The sequence below is a fragment of the Meleagris gallopavo genome, chromosome 4 (genome assembly GCF_905368555.1).
Source record: "Meleagris gallopavo chromosome 4, MGAL_WU_HG_1.1, whole genome shotgun sequence".
In the NCBI taxonomy this organism is placed as follows: domain Eukaryota; kingdom Metazoa; phylum Chordata; class Aves; order Galliformes; family Phasianidae; genus Meleagris; species Meleagris gallopavo.
This window is the reverse complement of record NC_139407.1, coordinates 38,431,608-38,448,306: the sequence shown is the minus strand read 5'-3', so window position 1 is coordinate 38,448,306 and position 16,699 is coordinate 38,431,608. Positions and strand designations below refer to the sequence as shown.

Genomic DNA, 16,699 nt, shown 5'->3' with positions numbered 1-16,699 from the left:
GTTCTCCTCCACTCCCCTTACATCGAGATTCGACTCTGGAAAGAACTCTGAGTCCTACATCTCTTTTGAAAGGCTGCATCAGTAGACCTCCTTACTACAATGCAAAGAAGTGCTTCTCCTGTAAGACACAACGGCTGCTCTTCTGTGCAGTCTGGATGTAGTGCTAGCACTGCATATTAATACCTTAAGTATGAAATACAATATCACACACTAATGCTAATGTTAAATGATGCTAAAATCAGGTTTTCAGGACTGTACATCTGTGATCACAGAAAAGCTGTATGCTGACTTGATTTTGACTACATAGAACAAATCTGATTTTCATTATTTTTTTAAGGTAAAAGCCATAGGAATCACATTCCTTGTACCAGTAGCTACTGAAATTGCAGCCAGTACACCACGTATGTCATCAGTGCACTCAGCACTAGGAAATAGAGATTAGAAAGGTCCACATACAGCCTGCTGTCAGTATGTGATCTGGTTGACAAGCAGCACCCTTTGAGACTTTCTACACCTGCAGCTTCAGTGGGCATCTCTGAGAACATCACTTTCCTTCCTAAGCCTGGTTGCACCAGTAGCGAAGTTCCCCCTTACTCAAAACAACACAGAATTAGGTCAGTGTCATTTACTCATTCTGCTTAAAAGTATTAAGAATTCAAGCCCATGCCCTGTTAAGCAACAAAGCTGTGTTTTAAAGGATGGTACCTCATCGCTGCTCCATCTGTTGGGGAAAGAAGGACGTAGTCTTTTGATGCACACAATCTCCCGCATGTCCTCATAGGAGGGGTCACTAGGCACAAGGTCGTGATATGGGAGCTGGTATTCTTCCACTATTCCTGAAAGAAAACAGCAGCTGCACATCACTGAAGAAGACATTTCCCACTAGTCTCTTGTTGTTGACCGCACAGTGCTGCCCTCTGCCATGCTCCAAGCTTTGTCCACTTAGTCTTACTATCATTCCATTTTGGCCTTTCCTGCTTCAGTTTCATGAATGCATTGCAATGAAAGAAGAGCTAGCTCACTGCAGGACAAACTTATTTTATTAACCCTTGCCATTCTTATCTGGTGTAGGGCAGCGGGACATGCATATCCAACACTCCATATCTATTACTCATCCACTGCTTCCTCTAATCCCAGCCATTCCTTCTTCTGAAATGGATTTTCTCCGAGTTAAAACAAAGATAGCATAAGCACAATTGGCTGAGAAAATACCCCTAGTGGTTAACAATTAAATGCACTTCTAAAAAGGACTTCACCGTGAAAGTTCATGTTACAGTGAAGCTCCAACGTAATCATTAGCTACTTGCCAAGTGAGACAGTTTCCATCATTGTTGTCCACTCTAGCAAGCTCAAATAAGTCATGATAAAAAAGAATAATTTCTTAGCAATGGGCTCTTATCGGAGCAATTATGCAGATAATGAACTCTGAATTAGGTTTACCTCATATCAGTGGATCTGGCACGTATTAAATACCTGCTTTTTCAGGAAATGGCAAAGCATTCTTTCTGCACAGAAGCGATGACAATATCATTACAGACTGTATGCAACATCACTGCAGTTTACTCTACCAGTGTGCAAATACAGGGATCACATTGCTCACCGGTGAAATTCAGCTCCTCTCAGGTGAGCCCACAGCAAGCATTCAGCACAACACTGCGAGGCTTTAAAAATCAATAAAGTCTGGCGAAGGTAACGCAGGCCCAAGAGATGTGCTCTGCTCTTTACTCACCACCAATCTGGTGTGTAACTGCTGCCAAGTCATTTCTCTGCATTTAACTCTCCTCAGTGGCAAAATAGAGGTAATAACAGCCATCATTTCTGTACTACACTGAACAATATGTGCAGAAAGCACACATGGCCTATGCAGACAAGAAGGGTTCTTCACCCTAAAGCTGCAGCTGGCTGCATTGCTTCATCACTCTCCTCATGCTTGAATGCCCAATACCAGAAGGAAATGAGGCACATGACTGGTACAACAAATGATGTAATAAGTGCCACTTCCTCCTGTTTTTTTTTCTACTTGCCTTGTAAATAGATTATTTATTTTAAATAGCAGTGCTGCATCCTCCCAAACTGTTTATCTTTCTTCTTATATTTAACTCTAACAAAAAGAAAAATTCACTATATTCTCGCTGCTAAAATAGCTGAATGCCTCCAGTCCAGAAAAAATGTGTTGTCTTTAGAAAAAGCACTAAGATTAGTCCCAAACTCCTTCCACAGTGCAAGCATCTGCTGCCTTCAAACAAGCCACTAAAATACAGTACAAATCTTTCCTCTCACAGTAGCATTGACAGATGCTTTAAAGTAAGTTTCAAGTAGAAAAGAGAAATTAAGAGGATTACATGCAAGGTTTATCCATGTATTTATTACATTAAAAATAATAAAGAGGGAAAAGGTTGTAATGGAACATTAGGGCTTATAATCAAATCATAGCATTCACTGACACAATTAAAAGCAAATTTCCAACTATGAAATAGGTACCACTGTCATTTACCTCCTGACACACATCTCCTGGCTATCTCCCAAAGGATGAGTCCAAAACTGTACATATCAGCCATGATGTAGGACTGAAAGTGATTTCTGTTCAAGCTTTCATCCAGCACCTCAGGAGGCATATAGCGTTTCGTTCCCACGCGAGTGTTTGGAGGGATGTCTACCTCATTTGTATCACTAAAGTAAAGAGAAGTAAAAAAAGGCATCAAATATGCTATAAAAGTAGATTGAAAAGAACATAACTGAGAGGGGAGAAGTAGTAAATTCAGACCACATCCACTCTCAAACAAGGTCAAAAGTAGTGCGTAATCTTAATGGAACAAATCTTACAAAGAAAGCCTCTTAGTGTGAACACAACTCTTCCTAAAAGGCTGACTTGCCTCAGGCAGTATTAAGCATCCAAATGCAGAACCACAACGGAGATAAGACTCAACAGGGATGCTGTAACATTTGTGAAATTTCATTAGCATTAGACTGAACTCTAATGCTGGTGATAACAATCAAATCTTCATTAAATGCTATTTTCTTAACATACTCCACCACATAATGCTTTAGTCTAAGTAATTATTGGAGGACACTAAATAGCTCCAGCAGCATCATTTAGCTATAGAAAATCAGGTCTGCAAAGAAGAGTCTATGTTTTGTGCATGCATTATGCTTGATCTCTCTCAGCCTCTACATATCACAGAGTACAAACACACAGATGGAAATGTGTAAAAAAATCTAACCAAAGGCGTCACATCTCACACACCGACCAAAGAGACAATGTGTTTCTAACAGGAAGCAAACACCCAGCAAATGTGTGACTGGATTTTTATTTTTTTTTTCATTATTACTTAAGATTTGACTGTAGCAATTTTAAAGTGTTCAAAAGTTTAGTGTCAGGCATACACTGAGGCTTATTTAGAAAGGTCTGTTTCCTTTTCCTCACCTTCAAAATCTGAATCTTTTAAATGTGACAGATACATCAAAATCTCAGAGAATAATCACACAACTGTAATTTTCTTTACCTACAAGTATGAAAATGACACATAAAAGCCAGACCTGAGATACAACCAGTCACCTACACAGTCATTAAATCATACATATGGTGGTTGCATTTGTGTATCCCTCCAAGAACTAACATAAATCTAGTGACCTGCGCTATCTCACCAGATTTTGAATAAAATGAGAAAAGCAAAAAGCTTTACTGAACTCATTATTTTCAATGCAACACATCCCATTCAACCACTTTTTTTCTGGTTGTTGCCTGGGAAATGCTAAGGAAGGATTCTTTATGAAAACAAGCTATGCAAACTAAACTCCATTCAGATAATGAGAGTTACATAACTCATCTTTTATAGAGACACTTGGTCTTTCCCAGTTCTCAGTTCAGACCTAAGCAGTATGCTGCCCTGTATCTGTCAGGTAAAGTATGCCTACAAAGGATGAATTTCTTCCCTGAAACTTTTACAGTGAACAGGGTATTTCCTTACTTATTGTTTTCCAGGCCCCTGCTCCCCAGTATAAAATTGTTCATTTCTCATCTCCTACAGAAATGTCAGCTTCATAAAGGGAAGACCTCACCAAGAAAGCTGGCAGATAAGTTGCTAGTGAGAAGGGCACATTAAACCATCTTTTCTTACATTCTGAATAATTTCACCTCAAGATCTGTAGAGATTTTCTTATACATACATACTTAAGGGAGCCTAGTTTCAAAGCTGACCTCTGAAATGGAAACCTTCAGTCTATGGCCACATTTCTGTGCTTGGAAAAATCAGAGCATTCGTAACACACATCTCCATTGGGACCAGCGCTGAGCTCAGGCTCGTTGTGAGCAGAGCAAGCAGCTGTCAGAGAGAAATGACTTCTTTATGAATCCCTGGAGCAAGCAAGTCCTACTTGTCTGCTCCTTCTAAGTTGTTTAAACACATAACCATTTTTAAAAATCAAATTTAAAAGCCATTTCAAAAATCAAATCTGTACTTTAGCAATTTGATTTGTTGGAAATGAAACAAAACACAGCCCAAATGGGGTGCTTTTCAATAAATCCCAATTAGCAACATGTGCAAATGATTAGTATTATTCTATATAAGTTATCTATGAATTATTTAGTTATCAGATAAGCTGAAAGCTTCAGTGACAAGTTTACTCACGTGAATTCAACCTGTCTGTGCAAAGTCCTTTTAACACAGGGTAGTAATATGCAGGTTGATACTGAGCATTCAGTGATGAAAACTGAATGTTTACACAAATGCAACGGATGTGCACAATTACTGGAAAGCAACTGTTTCTACACCTGGAGTATGTGCTTATGCAACACTCACCCAAGCAGCTGCAGCTCACTTACGGGTGAGCACTGCATGGAATCGATGCACACAAGACACAGGTGCTTGCTCCCACATGCAAACTCATGCATACAACACAACCAGCATGTGGCTCTTACCCAACTTTCCCTCACCCTGCTTAGCTCTACTCACCTAATAAATTTAACAGCCAAGCCCAAATCTGCTATACAGCAGGTTCCATTCTTTTTCACCAGGATGTTCTTACTTTTTAGATCACGGTGTGCAATAGCTGGTTTGCCTTGGGTACTGAAGATCTCCGTATGTAGGTGGCACAAGCCACTAACGGAGGAGTAAGCCAGTTTTAACATGCCTTTTGTGTCCAGGGTGGTTGATTTCAGATAATCATAAAGGGAGCCATTCTCATGATAGTCAGTGATGAGATACAGTTGGGTCCAAGAGCCTGTGCCTTTAATGTCTGCTGCAATGAATCCTGAAAAAAGCAATAGCGAGTTAATTCTTCTCAAGGCGTTTTTGACTGCTCGGGAGTCTGAACTGTCAGCCACTTCCATATTTTTTATTTTAACAACATACTCAATTTCTTTTACGTTACTTACAAGCAGCTATGCCTCACCTTTAGCCCTTTACACATTTTCAGAAAGCCTAGATACTCAAACACAGGTGGCAGAGCCAGATGTCTGATTTTTCGAGCAATAGCCATATTCCCATTATTTTTTACCTGCACAGTAATCCTTCAAGCTTTTTTCTTTTCAGAAGTGCAGGGTGACTAACTGCAAAGCACAGCAGGTAACAAAGCACATAAGAAAGGGCATCAGACAATGACGAATATAAAGTAATTAAATTTAAGAAAGCCATCACTATCAAATGATGATCTTTAATTTCACTCACCGAGAATATTTTCATGCCTCATCAGGACAGTTTGGTAGATTTCTGTTTCTCTGAACCAGCTGGCCTCTTCCGTGGTAAAAAACACTTTGACAGCTACCTTTTCGCCACGCCACTTTCCCATCCAGACTTCCCCATAGCGACCTTTTCCAATCTGTTTTACCATCTGAATCTGTTTTGCTATGGTCCTTTGAACCTGTAAAATGCCAAGACTCGCAGTGAGAACTCGTTCTGCAGAAATTTTCTGCCTTCATCTCAGTCCTTCTCTGAACAGCAGAATACGCAGCAGTTGCGAAACAGATTTCAACAAAATTTTGCCATATGGATGCTCCTCATCTCTCCCCAAGAGACAGCACTAGTGAGGCCATTCCTGTCCCTGAGAAAAAGCCTTCCTATCTCATTTCCAAAGGCTTACCTACTCAACACCTTTGAGACAGACTCAAGATCACTGAAATTACTGTGAACAGCTTCCTATGACCTTCCTTGAAAATCCTATGGCTAATAATTTCAAAATATTAATTTGTTATTAGGAGCCTTAACCATTACTTACCCAGTTAGGATGCAAGTGACTGCATTCATTTTACTAGGGACTGATGTAAAAATGAAAGCATTTGTCCAGCTCTAGCAGAAGGTCAATGCATTTATTTAGCAGTTTTGTAGAGCTATACATCACATATTGACAGACTATGCATAGTAGATGGGCTGATTCTACATTTAATGAACATTTATGATGACAAAAAGTCTCGGAGAAATGGAGAATAATATAGAATTGGAGCATGTCTGAAGATGATGAGTTTCTGCAAGCTCATAGAAGAAAACTTTAGATGCTGCTACACGACCCACTGGTGTTCATGGTTGACTCAGCCTCTCCTTAATGTAACAGGACATTAAGATGTCACCACAGCTAACGATTTTTGGTTTTGTAGTATTTTACAAGATTTTGCAATCTCATTTTATTCTAGGGTTTTTCATCTGGCTCAGACTATGGGTAAAATCTGGATAAGAGTCATGTTGAGGTCTCTAGGTTTTGCCACCACCCATACACAATTCCTGAGAAGCTTAATGCAACAAATCTGAATCTCTATGAAATCATAATCTTAAGAATTTCTGCAACCCTGGCTAACAAAAATGATCAAACCCTGATTTTAAGATCCTTTGCTTCCTTCGCTATCCCTGGAATGACCATTGAAACTGTCAATCTGGTAATGCAGAGCAGGACTGCCACAATCCTTCTGAAGTATGACTGCATGTCACAAGATGAATTCAAAAGCTATTAAGTAAGGTGTATGGCCATTTGTTTTGTAAATAAATTACTGTTTTTCATGTTAGACAATTCAAAGAAGAAAAATATAGAATGACATTTATGCAAAGCTATTTCAAAAGTTCCAGCTTTCTTCTGTTCCAATTTACATACAATCCCAATTTTTAAGCCCTGCAACATGTAACGAGGGTTCCAAGATGGCTGCAGTGCCATTCTTTTATTAACATCAGTGAAAGCCAAAAACAGATCAGGCTGAATTTTTAAAATTGATTCACTCTCCTTTATACTCTTATATAATGATTGAACAATAGTTACATTACATTGGAATTTTGCTTTAACATTTTGTAATGTCATTTTAGCATTGTTGCTTTCTATTCCGCCCATTTTAAAAATGTATCCTGAACAATAATGCTGTTAAGCCAAATAACTCAATTTGTGCAAATATATGTAATGGTATCATAAAGTACATGAAATTACAATACTTAATGATGAAAAGTTCCTTGTTATATTACATTAAGAAAATGAAAAACACATCTCTGTTATGGGTTTTCAGGCGGCAGAATACTATGTGAGGGCCTTAACTTGGTTTGCTTTTGCTAGAACTAGTCAGATGATTTACTGTGAACAATTTATATTATTTTAAGGAATTTAGCCCTTTCTTGAATCTGATTATGATTTTTAGAACAAAGCAGTTAATCAAAAATGCTAGATGAACTAATTCTATAAGTATACTGGACGACGTATCCATGCAAATTGTTTACAGTGATTTTCTTTACTTATTTCTAGATTTTGTTTTGCTGCTTGAGTTGTGTGACCAACCAGCTCCCTGTGTCCCATTCCTTTCCTTGACTGCAATCAATCCAACTGCCAACTATTTCTAACTCCTGCATTCTGCTTTTCTGATCTTTAGCTAAATGTCTCCATCTAATGCAGACTAAAATTCAGACAAGCAAACTTTTTGTAATTTCAACATTTTGAACAGAGGGGTTCATTCCTGAGGATGAGGTGCAGTCTATTGAAAAGTAAAATCCATTGGAAGAGATAGTAGAAAAAAAAACATACACAAAAAGGCAGAGAGGGAACTCTGATTTCTCTCTCATTTATGTACTCAGCATTTTACCTCCTTCCCTGGTTTTGAATGTGGGTTCACCAAGGCATTAGCTTTGCATAAACGTCTTATGTTGGGCAGTGGGGTTCTGCTTGCTTGTGCAGACTTGATTGTACCTGAGCTTATTGGCTCAAAGCTTTTTAGTTACAATTTGCTGTACTTTTTCTTGGTTTAAAATTTGATTGGCAGCATTTGACCTGCAGCAAACTTTTCTGTCAAACAGCCCAGGAAAAGAATGCTTGCTGAATGTCAAAATCCAGATAAAATCTTGGTTAATGCTTATTTTTGGTGTAATACCTGTACTCACTGGAATAAATTTTCTGCATAGGAGGAAGACAATACTGTTTATCATAAACTTACATTTTGAAATAAATGTGTGGGTTATGTTCCTGAAATAATAGCTTTGGATGTTTCATTCCTTGAATAAAAAATTAAGCAGTTGAAAACAAATTCTTCTAGTCTAGAGCATTATTGCTAGGCACTTCCTATATGTTTCTTTCAGGCATGGGCCCAGAGGTGCTAAGCTGTGTACTTCCAGTGAGCATGTAGTGGTTGTAGCTGTTCTGGGAAGTGCAACAAACATTTATTATTATGGGCAAGTTTCACAGTAGCTCTTATTTTTCTTCTCTTCCACAGAAAATGACTATTTAAAGGGAAAGTCAAAGAAAAATGCAGGTTTTCATAGGCAAAGAGAGAGCTAGGGACAGCAGTAAGACCACAGATCCCACCTTCAACCAGCTGAGGCTCACCAAGATGGAAGAAAGTATAAAGCACTAACTGTCATAACTAGTTTGTCTTTTTTCCTGCTTTCTTGTCCCAAGGCATCCTTTGGATGAAGTATTATGCCATGAACAACGAGATTGACCAGGCCACCTGCTACCCATGTGGGCTGCTAGGAACACATCCTCTCAGAGGAAAAGACCAAGTTCCTTGTGTTTGCTCTAATTACAGTATTTCTTAGAGAGCTATAGAAACAGCTAGGTTGAAATTGTTCATCAAAATCATCAAGCCCAAATTCTGTCTCTATAACAAGTAGCTATAAGTGCAGAACAAGACCTTGATGCGGAAGGCATACAAAAAAGCAAGACAATAACATTAAGAGACCCTTACAGCCAAATAAATTGGAAACTATCATCAGGAATGGTCCTTGATATTAAGTATGATCCATTTCTTTCCATGACAGAGCTTTTCTAAAGCCTAAATGTAAATGATGGAGTTTTTCCTCAACTGAGGAAGATGAGCATGGCTTTTCTATGCTCAGAACCATTCACAACATGCATTTGTCAGCTTGCCTTTTTTTTTTTTTTCTCAACAGCTATGTTGCCACAAAATTAGATTTAAGAAAAAAAAAAAATTAGTACTCATCGTAAATGAGACTCTAAGCAGCTCTTACTCCTGTCAGAGCAAATCATAGAACGGTTTGGGTTGGAAGCAACCTCAAGGATCATGAAGCTCCAAGCCCCCCACTGCAGGTAGGGCCATGAACCTCAATATTTAATACTAGACCAGGTTGTCCAGGGTCCCCTACAACCTGGCTTTGAACACCTCCAGGGACAGAGCATCCACAGCCAAACTGAGTCCAAACTGAGTCCACTTTTAGCCAGCCACTCAATCTGTTGCTTCATTTCAAGGAAATAAAGTTTCCCATTTATTTTTCTCTTTTAGGTTTAGAAAACAAGATGTGAGGGCAAAAAAAAAAACCAATAGACAGTACTTGGAAATTGGGCAACATCACCAGTAATAGGACCACTACAAATTAATCAGTTTGTAAGAGTCTAGAGACATAATTTCTGAAAAAAAGAAACTGAAATCTAATTTGTGCCGTTCTTTCAGTGCTAAAAAGCAACAATGGCCCTTGAGAAAACAAACTGCTGAACAGAATTGTTTTACTACAGAAACTAAAGCCATTGCCTTTCTGGCATGTGAGCTGAGGGGGTTCAGCCATCCTGCAGTCAGTTCAGAAATAATGGTAAAGCTCACTCCATCCCCATGCCTTTAACCTTTGAGATTACCTCAGTACAAGGTAAAATAATTCATTCTTGACTTCTGAATGCAAAGTGAAGTCTGCACATAAAAAGGTTCCACATTCGATGAATTGCAATTTCTTTCACATAAAGCCTACATGTCAGTGTTGGAAAAGCTATTGTGTGTTGCACATAAAAAGTGAGAAAATAAGACTGCAGGCTAAACGCTGTCATTTGCACTGGGGTAAATCCTGATAAATTTCTGTGGTCTCTGTTGGTCTCTATTTCCCCCGTGGTATTCTAAGTTAAGAGAGGAATTAAAAAGAAAACAAAACAGAACAAGTAAGATTTTTGGCTGAGTATACATGAGGAGAAAAAAAAATTCTCCTGATTCTAATGCAGTTGTTTGTCAGCTTAAATCCTTGTCAATTCTAGGAGAAAATAAAAAATAATAATAAATGAAAGACAAACCTTAAAGACACAGTGCCTCATTTCAAACATTAAAAAAAAATACATTTCTTGCGCGTCATTTTGTTTTCTCTCTTTACTCCTTTTTTCCTTGTGAACTGACATTCAGATAATGTTGCTTCCTTACCAGAAGAGGGAGCCCGGAGCCGCTGCCGGAGCTCTGGGACTGCTCAATCAGATCCTTCAGGGATTCTCCAGGAGGAATGTAGGTCTCATCCTGCTCCAGTCCAATGCTGTAGCGGGGCCTGGCCTCTTGCCGCTTATACCTGCCATTTGTATACTAAAGTTAGCTTCCAACATAATGAGCACGGGTACAAAGGGTAAAGAACATTATCCTCCACATCAGCCTCAAATATAGACACATGGCTTCCTTGGCTTCTCTGACCAGTATTTTCACTTTTATTTCTAACAAACCGTTTTTAGCATCAAACCTCTATGTATAAAATTCAAAGACTGTGCAGCGCGCTATGAGCTTGCAAAGCTAAGAGATGCTTTTCTTTCAGAACCTTAAAACACAAACAAAATAAATACGAAATTTTATTTACCAACTGCAGTGGGTCTTTTAAAAGTAAAAGGAGGAACAATCATGGGACCTGAGAGTATTTAAAAAACACACAGAATTATTTAAACATATGTAGATTATGATGATATTCTAGACACGCTTAACATTCCTGTATTCTCCTCTTTTTTAAGATCCTCACCCATAAACACACTGAGAAGCCTCAGGTTTTTTTGTTCTGTATATATTGTTTTGTACTGTGGCATTCTCAGCTTCACTAAAGAGCAATCTGCGCTTCAAACCGAAAGGCTTCTTATGATGCTGGATGAAAGATTATACATGGAATATATGAGGTATGTTTGTGAATAACATGAATAAAGTACACATTCTTTTCACATGATAAAATCACATTTTTTTTCTTTTTTTTTTTTTCCCATGATACCAATCTTAAATTTTTCAAAATTGTGAGTCCACAAAAAGACAAAAGTTAGGAAGAATGCTAATGAGGTGATAAAATGTTCCTTATTTACCTGAAGTAGCAGAATATGATGATAAGCACCAGAAGTATACTACAGACAGTCACTGAGATCAGCAGGGCCTTATGGTGAATGTTTCCTTCAGCAAAGTCTGGAGATAAAACAGAGCAGCAGGAGGAAAGAAGTGAGAAAATTTGGAAAGGGAGATGGTACAAAGTCAGTGTGAAAAAATGTACACCAAGCACAAGATTGTTGAAGCTGTGGATGCCCCATCCTTGGAGGTGTGTAAAGCCAGGCTAGAACAGGTCTGTCCCTCCCCAAGGCAGGGGGGTTGGAGATAGATGGTCTTTAAGGCCTCTTCCAATCCAAATCATTCAGTGATTTTGACTCTGTGATTCTACTACAGGTCTGTACACGATGCCTCTCGATTTTACTGGTGTACATGTCCTCATTGTCCCTCACCTAGCAGGGCAGAACCAGTGCCCACAGGAGCCCATATGCTGATGCATACTTACTCTGTCAAAGCATGGATTTGCAAGTCCCTGTTTGACTCTAAATGAAATCAATTAGGAAAATCAAACCAGGAGTCATTGTTTTGTGTCTTAACGTATGTGATCAGTGAGGACATGCAAAGATCTTAAATTCATATCTTAAATCACTGGCATCTGATTGAACAGTTAATATAACAAATAAATAACTGTGTTTATCCTAGTAGGGAAACAGAGGAGACCACCCAACCCCTGAGAAGGCAAACTGCTAAAGACTTTGTAGGCATATTTCCAGCACTGAAGAATACTCCACCTCTCTGATCCTGTTTTAACATTTAAATGAGCATTTTTTTTCCTCATTCATTCCATACCAGTCCTATGTGCCAGAAAAAGTCGTATTGAGGGGTGAAACCATCCTTGCAGCATTTATTCTGTAAAACACTTTGAAGATGAACCATGTCAAATAACTTGAGGAAACACTACAGCATGAAAACTACTAAGATATTTCAGTCAGTCTTTGCATGGAAGACTAATATTGTGCTTTAAAGTGCATCGCTAATCCCTAAATTTGTATTCTTGACTCAGGCAAGTGATACTGACCTTCATCCATGCTTTCTTGCTGTAAACCAAAGATATTTAGCACTGCTTTTCTTTTAAACATCCCAGTTTCAAAATTACACATCAGCATGTACACACACAAACCATTCTCCTGAAGTTGCTATTTAGATTACTGCATATGAGGATAACAGTTCCTGAAGTTCTCCCAGTCCTGCCGCCTTGCATCTTTCACACTAATGCCGAATGCATCATAAAATGCAAGAACTCTATCCTCATTGATTCATTCGGGAATTGTGCTACTACATTTCAGATTTACAAGAGTAATGAGACAAGGAGATTCCTAAGGGACTCTTGGCTTACTGTCAGGCTCTTTTAGATTAAAGATCCAATTTCTCCCTCTGTTTTTGTGCCCAAACAATTCCTTCCCTTTCCTTTTTCACTACAAACAGAGATTACCTCCCAGTGCACCTTTTGATCACGCTGGTCATGTTTTAACCTGCCATTACCTGCACTCGGAGCATTAACAATGTAAACATTCAAGCCACAGCCAATGCTTTTGAAAGGGGACACTGACATGACATCTATCAGGAAAACACCAGAGCCCAACATTCCCACTGCAGCGAAAGATTTCTACCTGGCCTGGAGCTGAAATAGAGAGCCCACTGGGGGAACCCAGTTCTCTGCTGTGACGATGAGGGCTGCTGAGGAGGTCCGAAGGCTCTATTTCATGCTCCATAGGCAGCCTGGGTCTGCCATCCACTTCCCTCTAAAATATGTTGCTTGTAATAATTGAAGATGTTGCAGTGCATCAGCTGAGGAGAAGATAAATAGGGATCTGCACAGACGTGTGTAGTACTAGTGTTGCACTACAAGAACTTCAGATGTGCCAATATTGTTTACATTGACTATGTGGATTTGATTATGTACATCTGGGAGAAGGATGATAAAATGACAGATCTTAATTGTATTGTGATCATTTTAAATGATTCAAACACCGTGCCCAACATTGCTAATGGGCTTCTCCCATTCAGACAACTAAACAAACACGGCTGTATTTTTCTCAAGGCCAGATGGCATCTTGGAAGTGTTGCTTAGCTCTAACGCAAACTTGAGACTTCAACAGAATTTTTCAGTAAGTGCAAGGAAAGCATGCAAGACATGAAGGGATGTGTCAGTGTGGCAGTAGGTGACAGCTCCCTGCGCACATCACAGTGGGCATGCAACCAGATCTCATGGAAAAGGAGAATGACTTCCATATGTCTTCATATTTATTTGGCCACATAGGAAGAGAGGCTACAGAGATGCTAAATCGGATGTTGCCTTGCCTTTCAAACACTTCCTATTGGCAGAATTTTGCTTGCTGGCTTGAAGACTTCATAAACTAGTTGGCACATGGACAACAAAATATAAAAAAACTGCCTCCCTTCTTCCATGTGTAATGTCTGTTTGTCATAGAATCATAGAATGGCCTGGGTTGAAAAGGACCACAATGATCATCTAGCTTCAACTCCCCTGCTATGTGCGGAGTCACTAGTCACTAGACCAGGCTGCCCAGAGCCACATCCAGTCTGGCCTTGAATGTCTCCAGGGATGGGGCATCCACAACCTCCTTGGGCAGCCTGTTCCAGTGCTTCACCACCTTCTGAGTGAAAAACTTCCTCCTAATATCTAACCTAAATCTCCCCTGTCTCAGTTTAAAACCATTCCCCCTCATCCTATCACTATCCACTCTCGTAAACAGCCATTCCCCCTCCTGTTTATATGCTCCCTTCAAGTACAATGAAGTTTCCCTGGAGCCTTCTCTTCCCAAGCTAAACAAGCTTTCTTCACAGGAGAGGTGCTCCAGCCCTCTGATCATCTTAGTGGCCCTCCTCTGGACCCACTCCAAGAGCTCCACATCCTTCCTGTAGTGGGGGCCCCAGGCCTGGACGCAGTACTCCAGATGGGGCCTCACTAGAACTGAATAGAGGAGGACAATCATCTCCATCTCCCTGCTGGCCACCCCTTTTTTAATGCAGTCCAGAACACAGCTGGCCTTCTGGGCTGCATGCGCACACTGCTGGCTCATGTCAAGCTTCTCATCTACCAGAACCCCCAAGTCCTCCGCACGACTGCTCTCCAGGAGATCTTCCCTCAGTTTCTATAAATACCTGGGATTGCCCAGACCCAAGTGTAGCACCCTGCACTTCGCTTTATTGAACTTCATTAGATTTTCATGGGCTCACTTCTTCAGCCTGTCCAGGTCCCTCTGGATTGCTTCCCTTCCTTCCAATATATCAACTGCACCGCTCAGCTTGGTGTCATCCACAAACTTGCTGCGGGTGCACTTGATGCCATAGTCTATGTCATTGACGAAGACGCTGAAGAACACCGGTCCCAAGACCAACCCCTGAGGAGGGACACTGCTTGTGACCGGCCTCCACCCTGACACAGAACCATTGATCAATCCTTTGGCTGTGTCCAGCCAACCAATTCCTTATCCATCGAACAGTCCATCCTTCAAATCCGCACCTCTCCAATTTAGAGACAGATGCGGTGAGGCACCACGTCAAAGGCCTTGCGAAGTCCAGGGAGATGACATCCATCGCCCTCAACAACATGGTGAACACAGTGTTTCACTCAAGCTTCCCATGTGAGCTGTCTGCTAGAGTTACCCCAGGAACAGGAGGCTGTTGAACTGAGGCAGGCTAGTGCTGCTGGAGACTCACTCCTCTCTCCTTCTACTGATGAGGATGCTCCCCACAGTGCAGCAGGATAAAACTGGTCTTCCTGCACCATTTTAGGCAGCTGAGACCACCTCCAAAGAGAGGGACAGGACAGGACTCAGCCTGAGTCCACTTTGTTTCTGCAGTGGGTACCAACAAGTGTGAGATGGAGAAGCTCTGCTCTTTAAGACTGGTGCTGCGCTTCTTACTGTTATGTTCCTTGGCAACTGCAACGTGCCAAGCAGTGACATTATGAGAATAAGCAGCAGCTCCCAACAAGGCAGCAGTGAGCTATGACTGTGAGCTCAATGAGGGTAACACAAAACAAACAAATAGTAAGTTTGGGAAGCTTCCTCAGGTACCTTGGCTCACATATAACAGCAAAGCCTAGCACACAGCATGTTTACAAACAATTTTAGGTTGTAAGAAAACATGGATGCGTGCAGCAGTCAGATATGATCAGCACAGAAAGGAAGAAGTGGCAACAAAAGCAGGATCTCGTTACACCAGCCTGCCTCTCAGTTACTCTTCTATGCTTTCTACCTTCTCCCCCTCCCATTCACCCCACTTTGCCATTTTCAGGGTCATGCTGATGAGTGCACTGCAAATACCACACAGTAGGTTGAAGGGAGAAATCAGGGTGTCAAAGGCTCTCCTCTCTCCCCGTTTTGTCCAGTTCACAATGTTAAGATTATCCAAGTAAAAATGGCAGTGAAATCCGAGGCGTGGAGACTGTGTGCACACATCAAATCCCATCGTTCCTCCAATCGTTCCCTTGCCCATTCATCACTAGCTCTACAGGCAGGGAGCCAGACACGGTGGCACCACCACTTCTGCTTATACAGGCTCTAAATCAGTAAAGATATATTTCTCCTTTCGACTGGTCTCAGTCTGCACTTTCACAGGGATTTCCAGGAATATCTTTTATTGCTTAAAGCAGAGGTGTTGTTTCAGACCCAGTCATGATTTTCATTTCCTCAATAAGACAAATACATAGTTGGTACAAGGATTTTGTGGTATCATCTGGCTATTTTAACTTGCCAGGTTTGTACCAAGATGAGCTCAAAACTTAAGCTTGGCTCTTACTTTCTTCCATCTTGTTCAAGAAAATCCTGCTTTGACCAGTGCTAACTCTTTGAACTCCCACTCTCATGTGCATGGCTCTCTTTTCTTTTCACAAGGAGAGGGTAAAACTGTCTTTCAGCACATGGCAGGCCTGGAAAAACACTTCCAGGACACAAGCCGCTTGCCTCTCTGGAGATGTTACCTTGGTGTGCGGGTTAATTTGCAGTTCAACAACCTCTGACCTGCAGCTGGATGATCTCCCTAGGCTCTGTTTCCCATGAGATATGACCTTGGATGTAAGTTCAGAAGCCAAACTTCTGTTTGTTTTTTAAATGCCAAGTAGCACACATATTTTTCGTGGAATCCTGAAGGTCAGGAAGCTTCCTAGAAGCTTGTTTTTAGGTTAATCTTCCTTTTGTCATACTTCCAGCTTATGAGAAACGT

General features: G+C 40.5%; 1 protein-coding gene across 18 annotated transcripts in view; it reads right to left on the bottom strand.

The window, feature by feature from the left end:
- The window catches only part of BMPR1B (bone morphogenetic protein receptor type 1B), a 237,409-nt gene that overhangs the window by 3,885 nt on the left and 216,825 nt on the right, over positions 1 to 16,699 (bottom strand). For all 18 annotated transcript variants that reach the window (XM_085222936.1, XM_085222927.1, XM_019614786.3 and 15 more), the window contains 6 exons: positions 11,494 to 11,590; positions 10,592 to 10,730; positions 5,667 to 5,859; positions 4,953 to 5,250; positions 2,495 to 2,670; positions 706 to 836 (listed from right to left, as the gene is read on the bottom strand). In XM_085222936.1, coding sequence (XP_085079062.1) covers positions 706 to 836; positions 2,495 to 2,670; positions 4,953 to 5,250; positions 5,667 to 5,859; positions 10,592 to 10,730; positions 11,494 to 11,590 — 1,034 coding nt within the window. The remainder of the gene's footprint in view (positions 1 to 705; positions 837 to 2,494; positions 2,671 to 4,952; positions 5,251 to 5,666; positions 5,860 to 10,591; positions 10,731 to 11,493; positions 11,591 to 16,699) is intronic.